The sequence below is a fragment of the Tursiops truncatus genome, chromosome 3 (genome assembly GCF_011762595.2).
Source record: "Tursiops truncatus isolate mTurTru1 chromosome 3, mTurTru1.mat.Y, whole genome shotgun sequence".
Taxonomy (NCBI): Eukaryota; Metazoa; Chordata; class Mammalia; order Artiodactyla; family Delphinidae; genus Tursiops; species Tursiops truncatus.
In genome coordinates, this window is record NC_047036.1 from 111,424,081 (window position 1) to 111,445,624 (window position 21,544).

General features: G+C 38.1%; 2 protein-coding genes across 4 annotated transcripts in view; one reads left to right on the top strand and one right to left on the bottom strand.

Moving 5' to 3' along the window:
* CDKL3 (cyclin dependent kinase like 3) overlaps window positions 1–7,296 on the bottom strand; it is an 87,982-nt gene extending 80,686 nt beyond the window's left edge. Inside the window, 2 exon segments of the mRNA XM_073802535.1 lie at window positions 2,672–2,854; window positions 7,280–7,296. Coding sequence (XP_073658636.1) covers window positions 2,672–2,836 — 165 coding nt within the window. The 5' untranslated portion in view covers window positions 2,837–2,854; window positions 7,280–7,296.
* On the top strand, window positions 6,769–20,043 carry UBE2B (ubiquitin conjugating enzyme E2 B). Of its 3 annotated transcripts, XR_002174172.3 has the most exons (7): window positions 6,769–7,114; window positions 9,210–9,290; window positions 11,026–11,051; window positions 14,751–14,840; window positions 18,149–18,237; window positions 18,979–19,061; window positions 19,496–19,714. XR_002174172.3 is itself a non-coding variant. In XM_004326503.3 (6 exons), the coding sequence occupies exons 1-6, from the start codon at window positions 7,071–7,073 to the stop codon at window positions 19,622–19,624; spliced, it is 459 nt and encodes a 152-aa protein (XP_004326551.1). In that variant the 5' UTR covers window positions 6,956–7,070; the 3' UTR covers window positions 19,625–20,043. The 3 variants fall into 3 exon arrangements, 2 of the variants coding, with proteins under 2 accessions (XP_004326552.1, XP_004326551.1); XM_004326503.3 differs by lacking the exon at window positions 18,979–19,061 and having other exon boundaries at window positions 6,956–7,114; window positions 19,496–20,043; XM_004326504.4 differs by lacking the exons at window positions 14,751–14,840; window positions 18,979–19,061 and having other exon boundaries at window positions 6,828–7,114; window positions 19,496–20,043.
* The last annotated feature ends 1,501 nt before the right edge of the window (window positions 20,044–21,544 follow it).

Genomic DNA, 21,544 nt, shown 5'->3' on the forward strand with positions numbered 1-21,544 from the left:
TGTCAAAAATGGCATGTATCAGCTTAGAAAACAAAAGAGGTTTATCATTTTATGCTGCTAATTCTATTTTTTAACACACTGACTTAATTATAATCAATTCTCAAATATTTAACTTTCTCAAATTACCAAAAATATTTATTCATTTGGCTAAAAATTAAGGGGTATATTTTTGATGTTGGATTCATCAAAAAGCTTTACTTGTAAGAAAAAAAGTTTGCCTTTATTTCAATGGCACAACATCCATTTTTCTACTTATCTGTACTAATACATAGACTAAATTCCTCAAGACAGGACTAATAGAAAAACATGCCAAAATATAATGCCGGACTCCTTTCCTATTTTTGCTCCCAATCCAATTTCCCTGGTTGGTGGGGTGCCAGAGTGCTGCAGCAACAACATGCTGGCAGTAGCAAAAAAAAAAAAAAGACTGCCTTTAGACACTATAATATTAATCCTTCAACTAAGGAAAATTACTGGTGTCTTGACCAGTCTTAATTTTAAAGGCAAAAGCAGATAACGATGAATGCAAGTTAATAAGCATTAAGGAACATCCATCCAGGGGTAAGGAATCAGTGACTTTCTCAGATAAACCATAAAACCACTAGAAATACTCCATTATCCTTTTTCAGCTTGTTTACTTTTGTTTTCCTTTATAAATAGAAAACTTTTCTACAGATATTCTCACTAATTACTCTAACTGTAATTTATTTAATGAAATTCCAGCAGATAAAACTTTAGTTCTAATTAAGTCATTATGGCAGTGTTTTTAGACTAAGAATGTTAACTAATCCAAGAAATCTCTCGTGGAATTAGATCTGATGAAACAAAAAATTCTACAAGAAATAAGCCAATGAGAAAAAATAGTTAAGCTATCTCTAAATAGTTTGCATAATAGTTGTAATAGTACATTTTCAAATTCATCTCTGTGTTCTTGCCACATATTGGTTATTTTTACAAAACAATTAAGAAGCAAAAAATAATTAGCTTAAATGAAACAAAGATGAAGAAAGAGCAAAAGATATTGCCTGGGAAAATGTCTCCTTCTAGTCAGATTTTCACTTACAGTGCACAAATTGCCTTACAGTATTTTTATGCTTTAGGTCATCAGGATAAGGACAGGTATCGCTCACAAAATCATAACATCTTTACTGACTTTAACTTTCCTTTTCATTGTCTAGAAATAGAGCAGTTCCAACAATCTACACATGCCTAATATATTTCTTCTATTTAGAAAGTAAATTGATCCATCATATCTAACATAGACTTACAAAGAAAGAAGAGAATATTACTTTTGCATCAGATAAAAAAGAACAAGAACAGTATCTGTTTTCTTCATCACATGTAAAAACATCTAGGCAATGAACCTTAAAGCATCTAGATAAATGCCAATAAACAAAATACATATGTATATTTATTTTTAAAATCACTAGTTTTGTACCCAATTGCCAATGAATCTTAATGCTCCTTTCTTTACACTCCTGAGGTCTTTCCACTAAGTGGACCAATCATACCTACATGAAATTCTATCTTGTCCCCTGATCTCTCCTGTTATTGTTCTCCACCTCTAAACGCCTACCTATCATCTTTACTGCACTGTATTCCTGTCACCTCAAATTCAACATTTCTAAAACCGAACTAGTTCCCAAACCATGTCTCTTTTGGGTCTTTCATATTTCCATCAATGGTAGCAATCACTGAACCTCAAAGATACCTTTGATTCCCCTTCTGTTTCCTTCTACACTTTCATGTCTTCTTTAGTAATATATTATGTTCTAACTCTACTTTCCATTCAAATTGCTGCATTCTAGCAAGGACCCTCACATTTAACAGGATTCCTGAATTAAAAACACAACAGATCTCCCTATTTTTACTTTCTCAGTCCTCCAATCTATTCTAAAAAGTAATGCTAGATTAATATTTACAGTTTCTTTACTCTGAATTCAAAACCTCGCACCTCTCACAAAATCAAGTTTTGATTCCTTAGCCTAAAAGACAAGACTTTAAAACCTACCTCCAGCTTACTTCTCTAAAATCACCTCCTTCTATTTCCATATAAGAAACTCTACAGGCAAATGCACTTTGTCCTTTCTGCTCTGCTCTTTGTCCTGCCTTCAGCCTCTCTAAGCTTATGCCGTTCCCCTAACCTGGAATACAACAGTCTCTCCCTCTTTCCTAAATTCTACATACCCTTTAAGGCCAAATTCATGTTCCATTTCCTCCAAGAAACATTCCCTGCCCAACAGGACTTTGTGTTAATCACTTGGCTTTTATTATCAGCCACTTAATAGTCAGTATTATTTGTATATGCCCTCTTGTCTTTCTAATTAATAAAAGTCCTGAAGAGCAGGTACTGTCTTTTACATCATTATAGTCACAGTATCTGGCACAAAACACTGCACAAAGCAGACATTTCTACTAAGTATTATACCTGGATATTTCTGAATAATTATTTCACAATATTTGGCATAGCTTTTGTTACATTATACATAAGAACATATATCTAGTATCACTGTAAAATTACAAAACGTACACAGTAAGGTAAGCTATGACACTTGTTTTTCTATTAATATGTCCAAATACATGTTAACTGAAATATTCATTATATAATTTTTTATTCCATAACAACTCCCCTTTTGACTTACAGAGAGCAATTAAGGCAAAAGAAGCAAACCTTTAGCAACTTTATTTCTCTCGTTGCAATTTTGTTGACAGACTTTTCTGGTTTCTCATAAAATACCTTAATGGCCACTATCTGCCCAGTATCCTTATGTTTACATTTCATGACTGTTCCATAACTTCCCTCTCCCACTTTTCCAAGGGTTTCATACATCTCCATTTTCAAGCCCAGCTTCTTCTTCATAAAAAGAAAGCGGGGGGGGGAGAAGGTTAAACATTTATACCTTTATTTATTCAAGGCGGATAATGCATTTCCACAATAAACCTATACTTAAAAATACGGAAACAGGAAAAGTAGGAATCTTTTCACAGATTCTGTTTGTCTTTGGGAACTCTGCCAGTTCGGCAGTAAGGGGTCCTTGTGGGGCTCTGGCCCCCACCAGAACTTGGGGAGCTTCCTGCTGTCAAGATCATTCCCACCAAGAGTTAAGATTCGCTCACTACATGTCACCTATTCATCATGAGTGGGGTCCCCACACGTCCAGTCATGCCCGCGTCAAATATGAGGTTCCCGCAAAGCTGCAGTCGCCAACAGGTCAGGCCTTGGGGCCCAAGAAAACCTCGGTCCCACCCGCTCCTCAAACCAGGCGTCTTAGGGTCCTGGACCAGTGCCGCGCCCTTTGCCCCTCAGTCGACCTCGTCCGGACAGCCGCCGCCGCCTCAGCCTCAGCCCATTCTGCAGTCCCGCCGGCCCGGCTCCGCGCAGTCTCAGCCGGGAACCAGACACCGACCCTACCTATCCAGTCAGCTCCCAACGGCCTGCTGCCATGGCAACGGTGCACCGGGCCTCTCGCTCGGGGCCTGGGGCGCAAGACCGGAACACCGGCCAGGCCCGAACCGGAAGGAAAAAGAGGGAACAAGCAGAAAAGAGTTCCTGGTGGGCACTAACTGGAAGCCTCCTTGAGGGTGTAAGTGGCGAATACGAGCTGCTGTTGATCAAACTGGGGCCACTACACAAGGTTGGTTTTGAGCGGCGATGGGGGAGGGTCGCATTTTGACGGCAGCTTGAGTGACTGCAGATCCTCTAGGGAAGGGGAACCGGCGTGGAAGTTTATCCGACCTGCGTCTTAGATGCCCCCAGGCCCGTGAACACTTGCCACTTGTGTCGGATCCTAAAAGGATGCCTGGTGTCACCAGGCAGAGATTTCTTGTAAAACGAAACTTCCAAGGAAGTTTTGTGTAATTATAGTTTTCTAAGTTACCTAGTTACGTTAATATTCCATAGATCTGATTTCGACCTCAGTTGTTGACATTCATCCTTAAAACAGGGATAAAACGATTCATCAATCAAGAACATTTCTTGAACACCTCTTATATGCTTAAAACGTTTTTTTGAACTCATAGTAATCCTCCTTTTAAAAAACTCCCTTCCTACATGTCAAAACTCTAAAAGTCCCTCTTGAAAAGCAAATAATTCAGAGGGCTCCAGCCACCCCGCAAAAGAGGCCTTAATCTAATTGCTTAAGAACTAGACATGAGGTTCTGCTGGAGTGCCAGCCTCCAATGAATAAACTGAATATCACTGGAAGCGCCCAAGGAGTGCTGTCTTTGTTAGCGCTTTCATTTCTTTTTTCTGTAAAAAGAAGTTAAGTGTAAGAGGCCAAATCTCACTGTGCTGCTCGGAAATAAGATAAAGCACTATTACTATCCGATAAATGCTAATCCAGTTGGTCTCACCCCACCATGCACGTTAAAATCACACCTACAGAGCTTTTTAAAAGGTCCCATCCCCAGAGATCCTGATTTAAATGAGTTAGGGTAAAGGAACTGGTATTTTAAAACCTTCCTAAGTGTTTTCTATGCTGCTAAGGTTTATACTGAGAGACGTGTGGGGAAGGAGAGGTGGTCATGGTTTTTTGCTTATCACCACCAAAATATTCAGAATTGTCTTTCCTTTTGAAAAGTTATTCAACCATGTTATAAAATACTTTCTATCTATGTATAAGAATATCATAGTAGGGCTTCCCTGGTGGCGCAGTGGTTGAGAATCTGCCTGCTAATGCAGGGGACACGGGTTCGAGCCCTGGTCTGGGAAGATCCCACATGCCGCGGAACAACTAGGCCCGTGAGCCACAACTACCGAGCCTGCGCGTCTGGAGCCTGTGCTCCGCAACAAGAGAGGCCGCAATAGTGAGAGGCCCGCGCACCCCGATGAAGAGTGGCCCCCGCTTGCCACAACTAGAGAAAGCCCTTGCACAGAAACGAAGACCCAACACAGCCAAAAATAAATAAATTAAGAATAGAATTCTTTAAAAAAAAAAGAATATCATAGTAAATCTTACAGTGGACCCAGACTTGTTGTAAAGCACATTTATTAAATATTTGTTGTTGGCTTAATATTGACAAGGGACAAAGCATGAATCAGAGTACCTGCTGTCAGTGAGCTCACCATCTAAAGCTACAGTCTCTACGGTATAAACTTATAGCTTTAAAACTATTCTTTCTACAAACAGGTTATAGCAGGCCTGGTAACCAGGACAGCCTATGATTCTTTCTTATACAGTAAAGCTCTAGGACTTAAATGAAATCTCCTCACTTGATTTTCTCAAAAGCGTTACTTCATTTTGGAAAATCATAATCTGTAGATTTCCAAAACAATTATAATAAATTGCTAGACAAATGACATAACGGATTTAAAAAAAAAAGTTTCTCTTTGGCATTTCACTGTAGGTAACCCTACCAGTGTGTCTTCATCCTTAGTTATAGGGAGTATAAGGATTGCTGTGGCAGGAAGGCAAAAAAAATAAGAATATTCACCTTATTAGAGAACTACATTTGTGAATGCGTGTCTATCAAGAGTTAGGCCTGGCTAACTTGATTACCAAGGCAGTTATAAAAACAAGAGAAAGAATTCAGGGATTGAAGAAAGGGAGGTACCAGCAAAGTAGAGAACGTTAACCCTTTCTGGTTCCATGAAAGTATGGGCAACACTAAATTCCTCATTCTATCTTCCTGTAACACCTTGGGCTGAGGAATTGCCCCAATGGGTTAAAAGAGCTCAGAGTTCAGACCAGCAAAGCCCTGAAGAACAGAAATTGGCGGCAATAGAGGAAAGGAACTCAATGACTAGAAGTAATGTCAGAATCCCAATGGTCAACATCCCTGAGCCCCCTAGAGGCGGGGCGGTGGGGGGGACATTTCAGGTCATTTACTTGCTAGTGTAGAAAACCTGAAATAAGTTACTCAGGCTAGATACATAACCCCCACCCACGTTTGCATGCTCTCTGCCCCAGATCTGAATCACAATATTAGGTTTCTCTGACAACCAACCACCTATTGATAACACTCTCTTGCGATCAACCCATTTCCTGACAAATACGACGGTACCCTATTGTACACAAATCCACGGACTCACACAAAACCTCAAATAAGAGGAGACCCATAAAGGAAAAACAATTCCGTAATTCTGTAGGGATTGTAAACAAATATTAGATAGTCTATACATGCGTTCTTTTATCTCTGCCCAGAATTCCCAACCCTGGAAACCCACTGCAATGCACATGCAGGATTTTTGGTGGCCCTAAGGAAGCATTTCAGGGGATTTTACTTAGTATGGGCCTCAGCATTGAGCTGGGGAAAACGGAGGTCCCATCAGTGTTCCCCACATACCAGATTTGATAAGCCATTGAGCCAACTACGGGGCATTTAAAGTCCAAATTATTTTTGGCTCTATTTTAAAGATTTAAGAAGCAAAACAAACTATTGCTTCCGACACCACCTCATCAACTGCCGTTCATTGGACAAACTGGACGGAAAACTAATAAAGGTGTATACCCGCCCTCAGCCCCGTAAATTTAACTACCCGGTTCAAAGACCTGGCAGAAACTCGGACCCAGGCGACGCTCTCACGTGATCCATTCTAATCGCGTCATAGGGACACGTGGTTCTAGATACTTCGTCCCCTCCCCCTCAGGCGTGGATTGTTGACAACACCGCCGGCAGTCACGTGATCTTACGTCATCCTACCTCCTTTCCCTGATATCTCTGGCCCCGGATGCGTCCCTCTCTCCCCACCCGGTTGAGCCTAAACTAGTAAAAGAGGGGGAAACTGGTTGGTGTTTCGGTTTCGGTATTTCTTAATCACAATCTCCAGCCTGAGCACAGAGAAAAATAATTGGTCGATTCGTTCAGGAAGCCAAAATGGATAGCGTCCTTGCTAAAGGGCTCCCATAACGAGCTCTCCTACGTCCCGTCCCCTTCTCCCCATCCCTCACTCCATGGTACTGGCGGAGGGCGGAGGGATCTGGAGGCGGCGGAGGGAGACGTCATTGCAGGGTTGTTTGTGCAACCTCGGCTGAGGCAGTGACCCACAGTGATTCGACCGCCGCGCCGGGGGGTGGGGGGGCTGCGCGGGACTCTTTTTTTTCAGACTGACCGCGGGGCAGCTGGGGAGCATGTCGACCCCGGCCCGGAGGAGACTTATGCGGGATTTCAAGCGGTAAGGGCCTTCATCTTCGTCTGGATGACGGCTCCTCCCCAAAGCTACGGGGCTGCAGGGCGGGGATCCGGGAACCTTCCTCTCATGACCCTAAGAGGGCCGCTGTGGGCCCAGCGGGACGGATGGAAGCCCAGTCCTAGCCCCTGTTAGCATTCTTGTCCTTACCTGTTCATTCGTCCGACGTAAGAAATTTCGATACCTTCTCGCCACCCCTTCCCCCTCAAAAAGTAAAAAGATGGCCATGGGCTGTCCTAGGATTCCCTGCTGCCCACTTGTCCCAGTTGCCCGGTGTCTCGCCCTGGCGTTCAAACCTCCTCCTCCGCCCCTGCACCTTGCCGTACCTCCTCTCTCTGCCTTAAAAGCAGGCCCTTGCAGAAGCCTTTCCTCTCGCTAGCTGCACCAGTTAGCTTTGTTCGATGGCCTTGCGGTCTCCTTCGAGGGCCAGGGTTGGGGCCAAACCTTCCCTCCCTCCCCATTCTTTCTGCAGTGAGGGTGGGGTCTGATGCTCTGGGGCCGGGGGTTAACCGATCCTCCGAAACCCGACTCTCTCCCCGCCCTCTTGAAAGGACCTTGAGAACTGGCTTAGAGGGCTGGGACTCGGGCTGGCAACCCCAGCTGCCAGTGCTTTCTGGAACTCAGCTCTGCGGCCTGGTGTATAAAAAGCCCTATCTATAGCCTCCAAAGCCTGGGGAAATGCCGCCTTGGAGACTGGCGCTAACCTGATACTCCCTGGGCCTCCTTTTGTAAAGTAGGGTTTTGTTAGGAGGTGTTGGGGTTAGTGAGGAGGAAGTGACTTTTTTACAGTTGTTTCCCGTTGATTGAATGCTTGGAGGTACGGGGAGAAAAATGACCGAGAAAACTTAGCGCTACGCTCCTCTGCGCATTTTTAAGTGTTTTTCTAGGGAGACCCGCCCTGCTTGAGGCAAAATACCTAGTGTAAAAACTTAGAACGGCGGCTCGGGAAGTAACCTCTCAACTTCATTATAAACTCTTAAATGAGGCACTTGGAAGCCATTGTTTGGGGCTTTGTCCAGTTTATCATTGAGTGTATTCGTAACTTAGCCTTTATCTTTGGTGGGCGGGCTTCAAGCAGTATATCCTGTAACGCTTCTGTTCGTTGTGGCCTATTCTGCTTGAGGTTGACTAAAAAGAGCCATTCTGGGGGGTGACTAATATCAAGTATCATACCACATGGCAGTCTGTATATATATATATATATATATATATATAAAATGTAGCATTTATTTTTTACTGAGATGACAGTCTTTAAAAGGAGATGCTCATTTTGGTGCAGAACTCACTTTCTACAGCTTGAAACCAGTACATTTCAGATTAACTCCCATGAGTGAAATTCAAATATTAAAACTTCCCAGTTCGTGGCCATTGTTACCCTGGTTTCTTACTGCAATTCTCTGCTTAATTCTGAGTTGTATACTTGGCATCTTTGGTAGTTTTCCAAGGGTCTTCGGTTGCAAGAATTTGATTATGACAAATGTTGGAAGGTAGCTTTGTATTGAGTTGCATGATCTGAGAGGTAGATTAGTGTTGGTGCAGAGCTTTTAAAATAGGGACTGAGGGGAAAACCTAACCAAAGCTTTGATTACTTTAAAACCTATTGCCAATTGAAGCAAATGGGATAAAGTAACTCTACTGCCTAAAACTAGTTTCCTAATTAAATTGGATATACGTGTGTTTTCAGTCATTTAGTGTTTACACTGAGGTGGGTTTCTTTTGGTTTTGGTTTTGGTTTTGGGGGGAGGAATATTTGGTGGCCATGTTGCACAAGTAACTGTGGTTAGGACTCACAAAGTCTTTGCATGTTCACAACAGTAAAATTGTTTTTTCATTTGAGGTTTTTACTTTGTTGTTACTGTTGAAGGCAGTTCTTGAACAGATATCTTAACTTTGGTGATATTTGAAGAGGGATGACTCCAAGGCGCTTTTAAGTCATGGTTTATTCCAGCCCAGCACAAGAGCAAGGAAATTGATTTACTTTGTTTCTCAAAGTAGATGGTGTACAGTCCATAGGTGTTCTGTTTGGCGTTCTTAGTGGCCTTAATGTTCAACTCTTAAAATTTCTACTCTGGATTTCTAGATTGCAAGAGGACCCACCTGTGGGTGTCAGTGGCGCACCATCTGAAAACAACATCATGCAGTGGAATGCAGTTATATTTGGGTGAGTTGAAAGAAATGACAAATGGTAGGTGTGGTGATTCTTTTAAGAAAAGTGAATGTATAACAAGTAGGAAAGGAAGCTGAGGGATCAGGGATCTTACAGAAACTGCAAGGTAAAAAAGAATTCTGAGAAGAGTTTCGGCAGTTACATAAAATTTACGATTTTATGATCACTTTGGGCTTTACTTGATAAAAATGTCATTTGAGACTAAAGGAGAAAGATAAATTATTTTGTGGAAAATGTGCCAAGCAAATTCTTATGCTTGCATTCTACTAGAACTGTAAAAAGGCTAGGAACCAAAAATACTAGAACTTCCACCATGGTAAGGATTTAAATGAAAAATGTTTCACACCTCAGTGTGAAATAATTGAATGGAGCCTTTTGAGATGCATTCTTACCTTTTACAGATAGTATATATTTTATATATGCTTTTTAATTTAAATTTTCCATATGGTTTTTCTTTAGTTTTCTAGAACTGGATTGTATTTTCTTTCACTCTTTTTAACCTAGGGTTTTGCACTAAAACTTTAAAGGATTACTTTTTGTAAACAGAATTCTGAATTGCTCTTGAATCAGTTATGAGAGTCTACGTTAAACACTAGTGGAAAAATGAGGGTAGTTTACACTTCTAATTCAGGCTGTTAGCATGCTTCTTTGAGATCCTGAGTGTGCCTTGCAAGTGGTAATTAAACTTCATGTTGCTGCTTAGGAAAGATGAAATTGGAATGTGGTAGCAAGAAAAAGATTTGGGCAAAAGAAACTGGCTTTCTTGGTGACATCAGATAAATCCAGTCGATTTGAACAAGAGCTATTGCTCTTTTGAAAAGCAGGACACTTTGGTGTCATAATTATCTTTTTTTTTTTTTTTTCTTGTGGTACGCGGGCCTCTCACCGCTGTGGCCTCTTCTGCTGCGGAGCACAGGCTCCGGACGCGCAGGCCCAGCGGCCATGGCTCACGGGCCCAGCCACTCCACGGCATGTGGGATCCTCCCGGACCAGGCCACAAACCAGCGTCCTCCGCATCGGCAGGCGGACTCCCAACCACTGCGCCACCAGGGAAGCCCTTCTTTTTTTAATATAAATTTATTTATTTATTTTTGGTTGCATTGCTGTGCATGGGCTTTCTCTAGTTGCAGCGAGTGGGGGCTACTCGTTGCAGTGCCCAGGCTTCTCATTGCGGAGGCTTCTCTTGTTGCAGAGCACATGCTCTAGGTGCGCAGGCTTCAGTAGTTGTGGCAGGCAGGCTTAGTTGCTCCGCGGCATGTTGGGATCTTCCTGGACCAGGGCTCGAACATTTGTTCCCTGCATTGGCAGGCGGATTCTTAACCACTGCGTCACCAGGGAAGTCCATGGTGTCATAATTATCTTAAACTAAAGGGTATTGATTTCCATCTTACATTGAAAGTAAGACTTTTCCTCTTAAGAATACAGATATTTACAAAAGCGTTGGTATTTATGAACTGAATTCTTTTTGTGCTAAAATTATGACAAGTTTTTTTTGTTTTGTTTTTTGAAAAGCCACCCTAAAAGGAAAACTTTGAAAATTAAAGTTACCCTTTATGTCTACATCAATAAAAATCCAGGGCTATGGTGATACTAAATTAATAATAACTTAAATACTCCACAAATTACCAGAATGAGCCCCTCTTTCTCTGAGTTTATTCTTTCCACTTGTGAAAATCAGGAAAAAGCAGAATGAAAAACTTCTTTTAATCAGAAATCTTCTTGTTTTCAGACCAGAAGGGACACCCTTTGAAGATGGTAAGTCATTCTCAATGTTTTCTATTAAGAGGCTTCTTTTAAGTAGGGAATTGTAACACCAACCTATCTAGTTAACTAGTTTCTATTGTTAACAGGTCAAATTGTAACTAAATAATGCTACTGAGAATTTATAGTTTACAAAGGACTGTCTTCTCAAATCAGCTTGATCACCTTCATTACTAGTTCCCTGTTACTTTGGTATTGGCTGTAGAACTCTAAGCCTAGATTAGATGGTGGGGTCTATGTTGAGAATAGTTTAAATGGCTTTGTATCATGCTAAAAGTGTCCCTGAGATAAACATCAGAAGGGTAATCATGCGTTTTTAACTTTATGTATATTGATCAGGTGCTGAGCTGAAATTGTTCTTAATCATACACAGCGGCCAGTAGCTTCACGTAACAGCTAGCATTTGACACCCGTAAATAGTTACCATTCTGCAGGACCTTTTGCGTCTTAAATTCAGTATTTTCACCAAGAGCCAGGAAAATGGAAAACTCCTTCTAACATGTTTTTATAGTTGAACTTCTCAAATTGATTTTAACCAGATACTTAGTTTCCCTAATTATAGCATGGATTTTTAAAAATTGTTAAACAGGTTTGTCTTAGTTATCACAGTGGCTTCAGAATTAACCCATCAAGGATATTTGTACAAATAATGATTGCAGAAGTATTTTTAAGGAGATAACCTGAATGTTCAGTAGGAGAAGTGGTTAAGCAAATTATATCTAGACTCTAGAATATTACGTACCTATTAAAGAATAAGGTAGATCTGGACATATATCTGAGGAGACAAAAAAGTTGCAGAATGTATGTTGTAATACCACATTTTTACTAAATACATGCATGCAAGTGTGTGTGGTTAAAGGGGGTTATATACCATACTGTTACCAGTGGTTACCTCTAAATGGGGGTTAAGGAGTTGAAGGGAGGTACTCAAGGAGTTCAGCTTTTTACTTTATACCAGAGGATTCTTAAGGGTGGTCCATAAACCCCTTAAGTTCCCTGTGACCCTTTCAGGGGTTCCATGGGATCAAAACTGTCTTCATACCAGTAGTGAGACATTTGCCTTTTTCATTGTATTAACATTAGCTCTGATGGTACAAAAGCGATAGTGGTTAAAACTGGCCCTAAGCAGTTTAGCACCTTGGCATATATCAAGACAGTGGCACCAAACTGCTGGGAGTCATTGTATTTTTTGCATTTTAAAAGATGCCAGTTTCAGTTTAAAATGTCTTCATGAAAAAGTGGGAATTTATTAATATTACTAAATTCTGACCGTTGAGTATGCATCCTTTTAACATTCTGCGTGATGAAGTTGGAAGTATGCATGAAACACTTCTCTTGCATACCAAACTATGATGGTCGTCTAGAGGGAAAGCAGTTCTGCAGTCGTTTGAGCTGCAACTTCAATTACTGCTTTTCTCGTGGAACATTTTTTACTTGAAGGAATGACTGACAGACAAACTCCGGTTATTTAGACTCGAGTATGTATTTGGTTGACATATTCTTAAAAGTTACCAAAATAAGCTGTTAGGTCAAGCAAAGTGACTGACAGTATTTGTAGCTGCTGATAAAATGACGGCTTCCCAATACTTTTAAGACTTCTCTCATGAGATCAGTAGGTGGTATTACCTGTTGTGATTTTTTTTTTTGATGGAGTGTATATGTAATGAAATATGGCTACATTTAGAAGATTTGGATAACTCAGTGAACCAATATTTTCCAAATGGCCAATGTATTAGAAAATTATGGATGGATAAAAGATATATGCAGTATGCAACAGTTGTTAATGTAACTGATGCAGAAAGTTTATGTGGTTTCAGATTCTACATTGCAGCTAACCTTTAAAAACGTACCATTTCTTCGGTGTAATATCAAAGAATATCTACAATTATCTGAAAAGGCTATGAAAATAGTCTTTTCCTTTTTCATTTGCATATTTGTGTGAGGCCTGATTTTCTTCCTGTACCTCAACCAAAACAGCACGTTGCAACAGATTGAACGCAGAAGCAGCTAAGAGAATGCAGCTGTCTTCTATTAAGCTAATCATTTAAGAGATTTGCCAATATGTTAAACAATGTTACACTTCTCACTAACTTGGTTGGGGGAAATATAGTTATTTTCATTAAATGTTACTTAGGTTAATGTGTATACAGTTGTTAATAAATATGTTAAGTTTTCCTTGAGTTATAGTTTCTAATATAGTAAATATAGATAGAGCCTGTGATGTGCTGGAGGCAGCTTATACCGATTATGAGAATAGATTGTTTAAAAATTTGGGGGAATTTTTGCAAGTTGGTTATTAAAGAGCCCATATTTTAAAATTATTTTCAATTTTTGGTGGAAATACCATAAAATGGTATGCTGTTGCATGTATCTCTTCCCAACTTCACATTCAGTGACTTCACTTTGGAAACTTGGCGTGGTTGGGAGTAAGAGTATAAAGGGGTCCTGAGACCCCATAATGTGAATTTTAAAAGGTTAAAAAAAGCTGTTTCATATTTGTGTTTGTCTGAAGTGTTTATGTTGTACCTTTTTTTAATTAAAACTAAAATTATAGAATTAGGTATAAGGCTATCTTTGCTAATGAACTGTACATTTCATAGAATCTCTATTAATATATCAAAATGTGAATTAAATATCATCTTTGATTTTGTTTGTATCTTTGGCCTCCCTAATCCCAAATTTCCAAACAAAACATGTGAAGAGGTAGAGGTTACATACTGAATATATGACTAATGAAAATAAAATATTAAATATTTTACTGAACACATGCCTCTGATACTGGAGTCATGAGTTTAGAATTTAGGGTGAGAAAGGGTTTTTGTTTTGTTTTTTTTAAACTGCATTGATGAAATAAGGAAAGAAGCTTGTGGAGACATCTGGAATGGTTTTAAACTTTTATTGACTTCATTAGGAATAAGCCTCAACTTACTATGCCCAAGGTGTTGTGGTTGGAGCACGTATCCAACCTTCAGGTAGATTTCCTCAAAAGGACTCTGGATAGTGAATAAATGCAAAAGGAGGCTAGAAAGACAAACACGAAACTATTAACAGTGGTTGTTTCTGCTAAATAGATTTGGAATTTGAGTTAAGAGCTCTTCTTTGTACACTCTGAACAGATAGACTTTATTATAAATGCATAATTTTTTTAAACGCCTGTCTCTTTTGACCATAAGATAATGATTTAGACTGACCAAAATGTACTGTATTGGTCTATAACCAACAGTAGGCAGTTACACTAATGCTTAACTGATTCTTGGCATACTTAAGTGATAGGGACAGAGCAGACTTTTCACATTAGTGGCCATGCCTCCAATCTGAGTCCTTTGTCATGTGGTGGTGAGCCCATCTCAAAATCATTTGGCACCCCCTTCTAAGTTACAATAAATTATTTGTAGTTCCTCAAATGTGCATTTAAAATTTTGGTAGCTAGGGCAAAATTGCTTTCCAACAATATGACAGTTAATGTTCCCACCAGTAGCACATGTAAGTGCTGTACCCCCCAAGTGCTTGCCAATGCTGTATGTTATCAGTACCTAAATAGTATATTTAGTATGTTTTATGCGCTAAACCAAAATTGACATTAATTTTTGTATGGTCATGCAAAAGCCAGCATGGGCTTGGGAGTTCATTGATGAAGAGAGAGAAAAGTTATGCTTGTCTTTACTGTAATTATTTTGGTTTGTTTCTATCTAGGTACTTTTAAACTAGTAATAGAATTTTCTGAAGAATATCCAAATAAACCGCCAACTGTTAGGTTTTTATCCAAAATGTTTCATCCAAATGGTAAGTAGCAATTTATTAGCCTTTGCAAATGATAGGAGGAAAAAAGAGTTGTTTCATCCTTTTAGGTCTTGCCCATACTTCTCGTTATTAGGGCCCACTTCTAGATGTTGCTTCTATGTCAATATTAACCATACTTTTGTAGTCTGGAATCTTATCAAGGTTCTAGATTTGAGATAAAGTTTTGTTTTAATAACTTCTGATTTTAAAGTAATATCTATTTATTTATCAAAATGTGAAAGATACTAAGGATTTATAGCTTAAAATTTAGCTTGCAGGTAAATGTACAAAATTAAGATCATGTTGTATGTAAGGTTAAGTAATTTATATATAACATGAACATTTTCACTTATTAAACATTCTTTTGTATCTTTTTTTTTCTCCTCCTTTGGCCGCCCCACGCGGCTTTGGGGTCTTAGTTCCCCAACGAGGGATCGAACCTGGGCCCCCGGCAGGGAGAGCATGGAGTCCTAACCACTGGACCACCAGGGAATTCCCTATATCATTCTTAATGGCTGCAAAATGTTCTGTTATATGAGTTTATCATTATTTATTTAATCATTGTCCAGTTGGTGATTTTTAATTGTTTACAGTTTTAAACAGCACATTTTTCTTGAAAATAAATCTTCTCAAATACCCATGAATAAGTTTTTAGAAGTAGGATTACTAGGTCAAAGGTTTGTATGTTTTTAAGGGTTTTTTTTAAATACAGTTTTCCTTCCTTGTTACTATTTTTACTTTTAGCAGTTTATTACTATTTTCCATAAATGATTGCTAAGTGACTTTTGTAATTAAATTTGCTCTTCCTGACTTATTGCTCTTTACTTCTAATAAATTTGTATTCCTGGATTATAAATTACTGTATGAAAGACTTATTTTCCAGAATATTTAAGTTCTCTTTCCCTTTTATATCCTTTGCACATTTAAATGTGGTTTCCATCAGTTAACTTACTTTCAGGAGGAACATTTTCAGAGGTCCTCTTGATTGTGCATCTAGTCTAGAACTACAGACTACGTGAGAAAACTGCAGGCAGATAGGGATCTCCCTACTCATAGGAGAGAGGTGTGTTTGTGTGTCTGGAATCAAGGTGACTTCCCAATAATAGATTAGATCATAGATTTAGCCTTTGTGCTTTATTGCTGTGAAGTTGCTTTTTCTTTCAAGGTCTTCCCCCACCCAGAGGCAAGGCAGCTTTAATTTTATTTTCTGTTTCTGTTCTGAGGAAATTTTCAAGTCACTTATTATCATTTATTCTACTGTAGCTTTACTAGCTTAGACTTGTTAGTGAATCGACCCAAACTGTAGTAAGGGAGCTCTGTAAATCAAGGTAGAAAAGACTGGAATGTGCAAGGAGTATATGTGTATAGGCTTAAGATTTTCAGCCTTAACAAATTTATAAGGAAACAGCGTATTTGATTTTTATCCCTTCATATTAATAACATGGTTTCCCTTTTTTCCACTATCAGTACCTTATTTAGTTAACTTCCTAGTTTGCCTTTTTTTAAACATCTTTATTAAAAGATTCACATACTGTGCTACTCACCCATTTAAGTTGTACAATTCAGTGGTTTTTAGTATCTTCACTGAGTTGTGCGACCATCACCATTATCAATTTTAGAACATTTTTATCACCCTCCCCCCAAAATCCCATGCCTATTAGCAGTCACTCCCCATCCCCATCCCCCCCGCCTCCCAGCCATAGGCAACCACTGATGTATTTTCACTCTACAGGTTTGCTTATTCCGGACATTTCATATAAATGGAATCATTTAATATATGTGGTCCTTTGTGATTGATTTCTTTCAGCTGACACAGTTTTCAGGTTCATCTGTGTTGTAACACATACCTGTACTTCATTTCCTTTTATTGCTGAATGATAATCCATTGTATGGATAGACTACATTTTGTTCATTCATCAGTTGATGGATGTTCAGTTTCTAGTTTACTTTTGGATTACTTCTCAAAAATAGTTACTAGTTCAAAACTTTAAAATCATTTTACAGTTTTATGGGTTTTACAGAGGTGATGATTTTTGCTTTGGACTTGCTAAGTTTGATGTTCCTATGGGATACACAGTAAGCGGTTGATTATGCTGCTTTAAAGCTGAGAGTTAAATCTGGTCTAACGCTAACAATTGGAAGTACCTAGCACATAGATAGTAATAATTGAGGCCATGAATAAAATTGCCCAGAGGGTGTGTAATGGGTAAGAAGGAAGAGGACCGAGGATAGAGCCCTGAGGAATGACAGTACTTAAGTGTAATTTGCCTCCTCTCCCCAAAAAGGCCTCACTTATTCCTGTTTGATGCAGAGTGGTCTGGCTTGTTCTGCATTCCACAGTTTGGCAGTATCTATAACATTTAAATATATTTATCCTTTGTCAACACAGCAATTCTGCTTCTGGAAATTTATTGTAGAGATAAATAATCTGGCAAGTTCTGGATAAAAATTTATGTTCATTGTATTCTCACATAATCAGTTCAGGAGGGGGGAAAAGCCTCTCAAATGTTAGACTTTTAAAACGGTAATCCCTTGATTTTTATTTTTATTATGAAAGGAATGCATACTTATTGGAAAAACAGATCATAAAGTACAAGGAAAGGTAAAGAAGATAATACCCTTCATAATCCTACTATTTACAGATATTTACATTTTGGCATTTAGTCTTACAAATGTTTTTGTGACTGCATATACTTCAGATGAAAATATTTATAAATAATTCTTTATAAAAAATGGAATTATCCTAAATAAGTAATTGGAAGCTTATTAATGTAATATATTGAGGGTGTCATTCTACATTAATTAACATATGGTAGATGTATATCATTTCTGGCGGCAGTATTGGTATGTACCGTTAATAATGTACCATTATTTAGCCAGTCCCCTCACTGTGGACCAAAGGTAGTTTCCAGTTTGTCACTTCTATAAAGAGTATTATAGTGAACATCCTGTAAATAAAACTTTGCATGTCCATGATTATTACTTTTAGAGTAGAATTGCTATGTCAAAAATTCAGCTTTTTTATCCCCCCAAGAATTTTATTTAGGAATATTTGGAAATGTGGAATTTAAACAGATTTGCCATATGGTATGTAATGAAAAAATTTAACTCTCACTCAGCCTCCTGATCAAAAGGCGCGTAAAGAGTCCTTAGTTTGAGACTGATTTTCCTGTGAGACAAAAAGTTTTAGTTATTGACTAATGTTCAAGATTTCTGACTGAGCCAAGCATTCGGTTTGTGGTAAAAATTTCTCTTTAATTGTTAGAAATGACAAAGTTAATATGTAACCAATTTTAGTGTTGTCTTTGCAGTGTATGCTGATGGTAGCATATGTTTAGATATCCTTCAGAATAGATGGAGTCCAACATACGATGTATCTTCTATCTTAACATCAATTCAGGTAAGCATGTGTTAGGATGCATCTTAACTTCAAGATTCTATGGGATATAATTGGCTCTTTTAGGATCAATTTAAAGGCCAAGTGAGCAAACTAACCTTCCCAACACTAAGGTAACCAGTGGTAGAGCTTGGACAAAACCCTCATGATTTTTATACAACCGATCTGCTTTTTCATTTGTGACCACATTGGATCAAATACACAATCATTCTGATCAAATTTAAGTATAAAGTGTTCTCACAGGTCAGGTGTTTGTTTTGTTTCGTTTGGGTTTTTTGGTTTTTTTTTTTTTTTTTGCCACACCACAAGGCTTGTGGAATCTTAGTTCCCTGACCAGGGATTGAACCCATACCCCCTGCAGTGAAGGTGCAGCGTCCTAACCACTGGACCACCAGGGAATTCCCTCACGGGTCAAGTATTATTCGTGCCCAAAAAGAAGAGTCTTCTTGGGGAGAGATAAAGATGATTGTTTAGAAAAACACATAGGGACCTCAAGAAACTGCAGAAGTGCAGAGAAGCATTGAGTATGTTGCCCCATCCAAGAAATTCTATTTTAAACGAAAGTAAATAACTATTTGCCAAAGTACTCTGGCAGAATATTTGAGTTGACCTTGAATGACAGTTTGGGGGAGGGGTGGGGGGTGAGTGATGTTTTAGTTATATGGATTTGAGAGGAGCAGAAGTAACGTTTTTGGTTTATGACCTTTTTAAAGTTTTTTCTGTCACACTTCTGCTTTAATTCAGGTCATCTTATAAAGTGTTTTCGGCTTTCCTGTTTCATTCCCTTGCTGCTAGGTGCATATGTTTTGTTGATTAAAGGAAACAAGGTACACCACCCAACTTACTGTCAGAAATTTGCAAACTTACCTCAGTAATAGAGTTTAACTTTGGAAAATGTTAGTTGCTAAGCTATTTTATAGATATTGTGTATTAACCAAATCAAGTTGTTTATTTCCTGGTTAATGTCTCAGTATGCTGAAGAATACTGTTCTTTTCCAATTTCTTTGAGATGAGAGATCTTAAGGCAATTAAGAACTATCTGTTTTGAAAGCTTAAGTTTTCTAGCAGCAGGAAACTTCTTACTGTATTTATCAAACCATTTCTGAAAGTACTTAGATCTAAAAATATGTAAGACGTACTAATTTCTGTCTTTCTTCATAGAATAATTTCTGTTTTATACAACTTCTGTGCTCCATATCGGACCCATGTTAATATAAAGAATAACTCTACAAATATGTTTTATCTCTGTCTTTCCTTCTAGTCTCTGCTGGATGAACCAAATCCAAATAGTCCAGCCAATAGCCAGGCAGCACAGCTTTATCAGGAAAACAAACGAGAATACGAGAAAAGAGTTTCGGCCATTGTTGAACAAAGCTGGAATGATTCATAATAGACAACTGGTCTGTTAATCTTTTTCATCATTGTTGTGTATAATTTACCTCTCAGTAGAAAGGCTAACAAATTTTAAGTGCCACAGGTTTTAAGGATTCTGCAGAAAAAAAAACCTTCGGTTTAGAACCTACAAAAGCTTGTGTATCTTGATTAATGTACTTTTTATTGCATGGTGTGAACTAAGTTATTGCTTACATAAATTTGTAATATATCCTGTTTGTATTTTTTTCCAAGTGTATAATGTTGGTGTGGAGTTTTCATGACAGAATATACACATTTTGTAAATCTGTACTTTTTTCAAATATTGAATGCCTTATTTTTGAATTCTTTAGATTTTTAAATTGGAGAAAAGCACTTAAAGTTTTTTATATATGAATATTACATGTAAAGCTGTTAAAATACATAACTTCAGTGCAAGAGACTTTGTCACTTATTTCCTTATCTGAGTAGGAGGGGTTAATAAGTCTCTAGCTCTCCATCAATTGATAGTTTCATTTCTAATTTCAAAAGAACAGATTTATATTTTATCAAGAAATTCTTCAAATTTGATTCTAAACACCAATTATAATCTCAAACTTTATTTTGAATGTACCTATATTAGTTTCAGTTGAGCAATTATAGACATAACTGGTTTGATTCTGTCCAACTCTGTATTTAGGCCACTTGTTACTGTTTCTTCATGCACTACTTACTGTTAAACTCTACCTTTTGGGATTTCACAATTTGCACCTCCACCACGAGGAATTGGCACCTCTACCATGAGCAGAGAGCTGATGCAACTTATTTTGCTGCTTGATAGCACTTTAAAAGATTTTTGATAATGGAAAAAAGTAAACTGTCAACATTTACCAAAAACTCATGCCCCACTATTAACAATAAATAAGAACTTGTTGCATTGGTTTGAACAAGGCAGATATTTGGAAGGAATCTTGGTGTAATTTAAATATTTGAAAACTGCCTTTTAATGCAATTGCCTATCTTTTTATTCTGGAAAAATGTTTTAACACCAGGGCCTGCTGAGTTGCTTTCTCTTGTGGAGATTTTTTTTTTTTAATCTCCTAAGTTGTATAAAATTTGTACTGCATTTTCATTTACTGGATAAACAAAACACAATATTGAAGAAAGCTAATAACAAAGCTATCCTATGCCTTCAAATAGTATAGAAAATGGAAAATGTATATTACAAGTAAATTCTGTTGAACCACCTGTGTAGTCTTTCTAGTAGTTAAAAGAGCTATTTCATTAACCCCAAGAGTTTCTTACACATTCATACTAGCTTAGTAAGCTAACAGCTTTTCTATTGAAAGACTGATTCCTCTACTGGAAGACTGTAGGATGGCAATATCTATAGGTTCTATTTATTAAGCAAATTTTAGAAAGGATAAGTGCTGATGTTTCCCTTTAAAAGTTAATACTTGGGAAATTTGGGGGTAAGTATGATCTTAGGGAACTTTTGATACAATTGAGAGTTAACTCACTGGAATTACACCCCCACCCCCCCAAAAAAAGATGCTTTATTTAACGGTACTTTTTGGTCATATCAAATGTGTGATACTTCTATATTCAGCTCTAAAACAGTTTCTTTAGACATGTACTCCAGTGACTGTCTCTTAGATTAAATATACAGTAGCTATGATAGTCTCCCCACTTATTTCATTAAATGTTACTTGGATACTACTTCAAAATCTATTTTTATCCTTAACCTGTTTTCCCTATTTAAAACTGAAATATTTCAAGTATTGATAGATAATTATAAGGAAGTTACATCTTACTTCGCAGGGAGTTAATGAGCTCTAATTCCTAAATTCAACACATGCATAAAACTCATATCTAGCCCCCATTCCTATTGGAGAAAATTCTTAGGAATGTTCCATCTCTCAATGACTCTTCACAATTTTTTTCTTCAGCCTTGGAACAG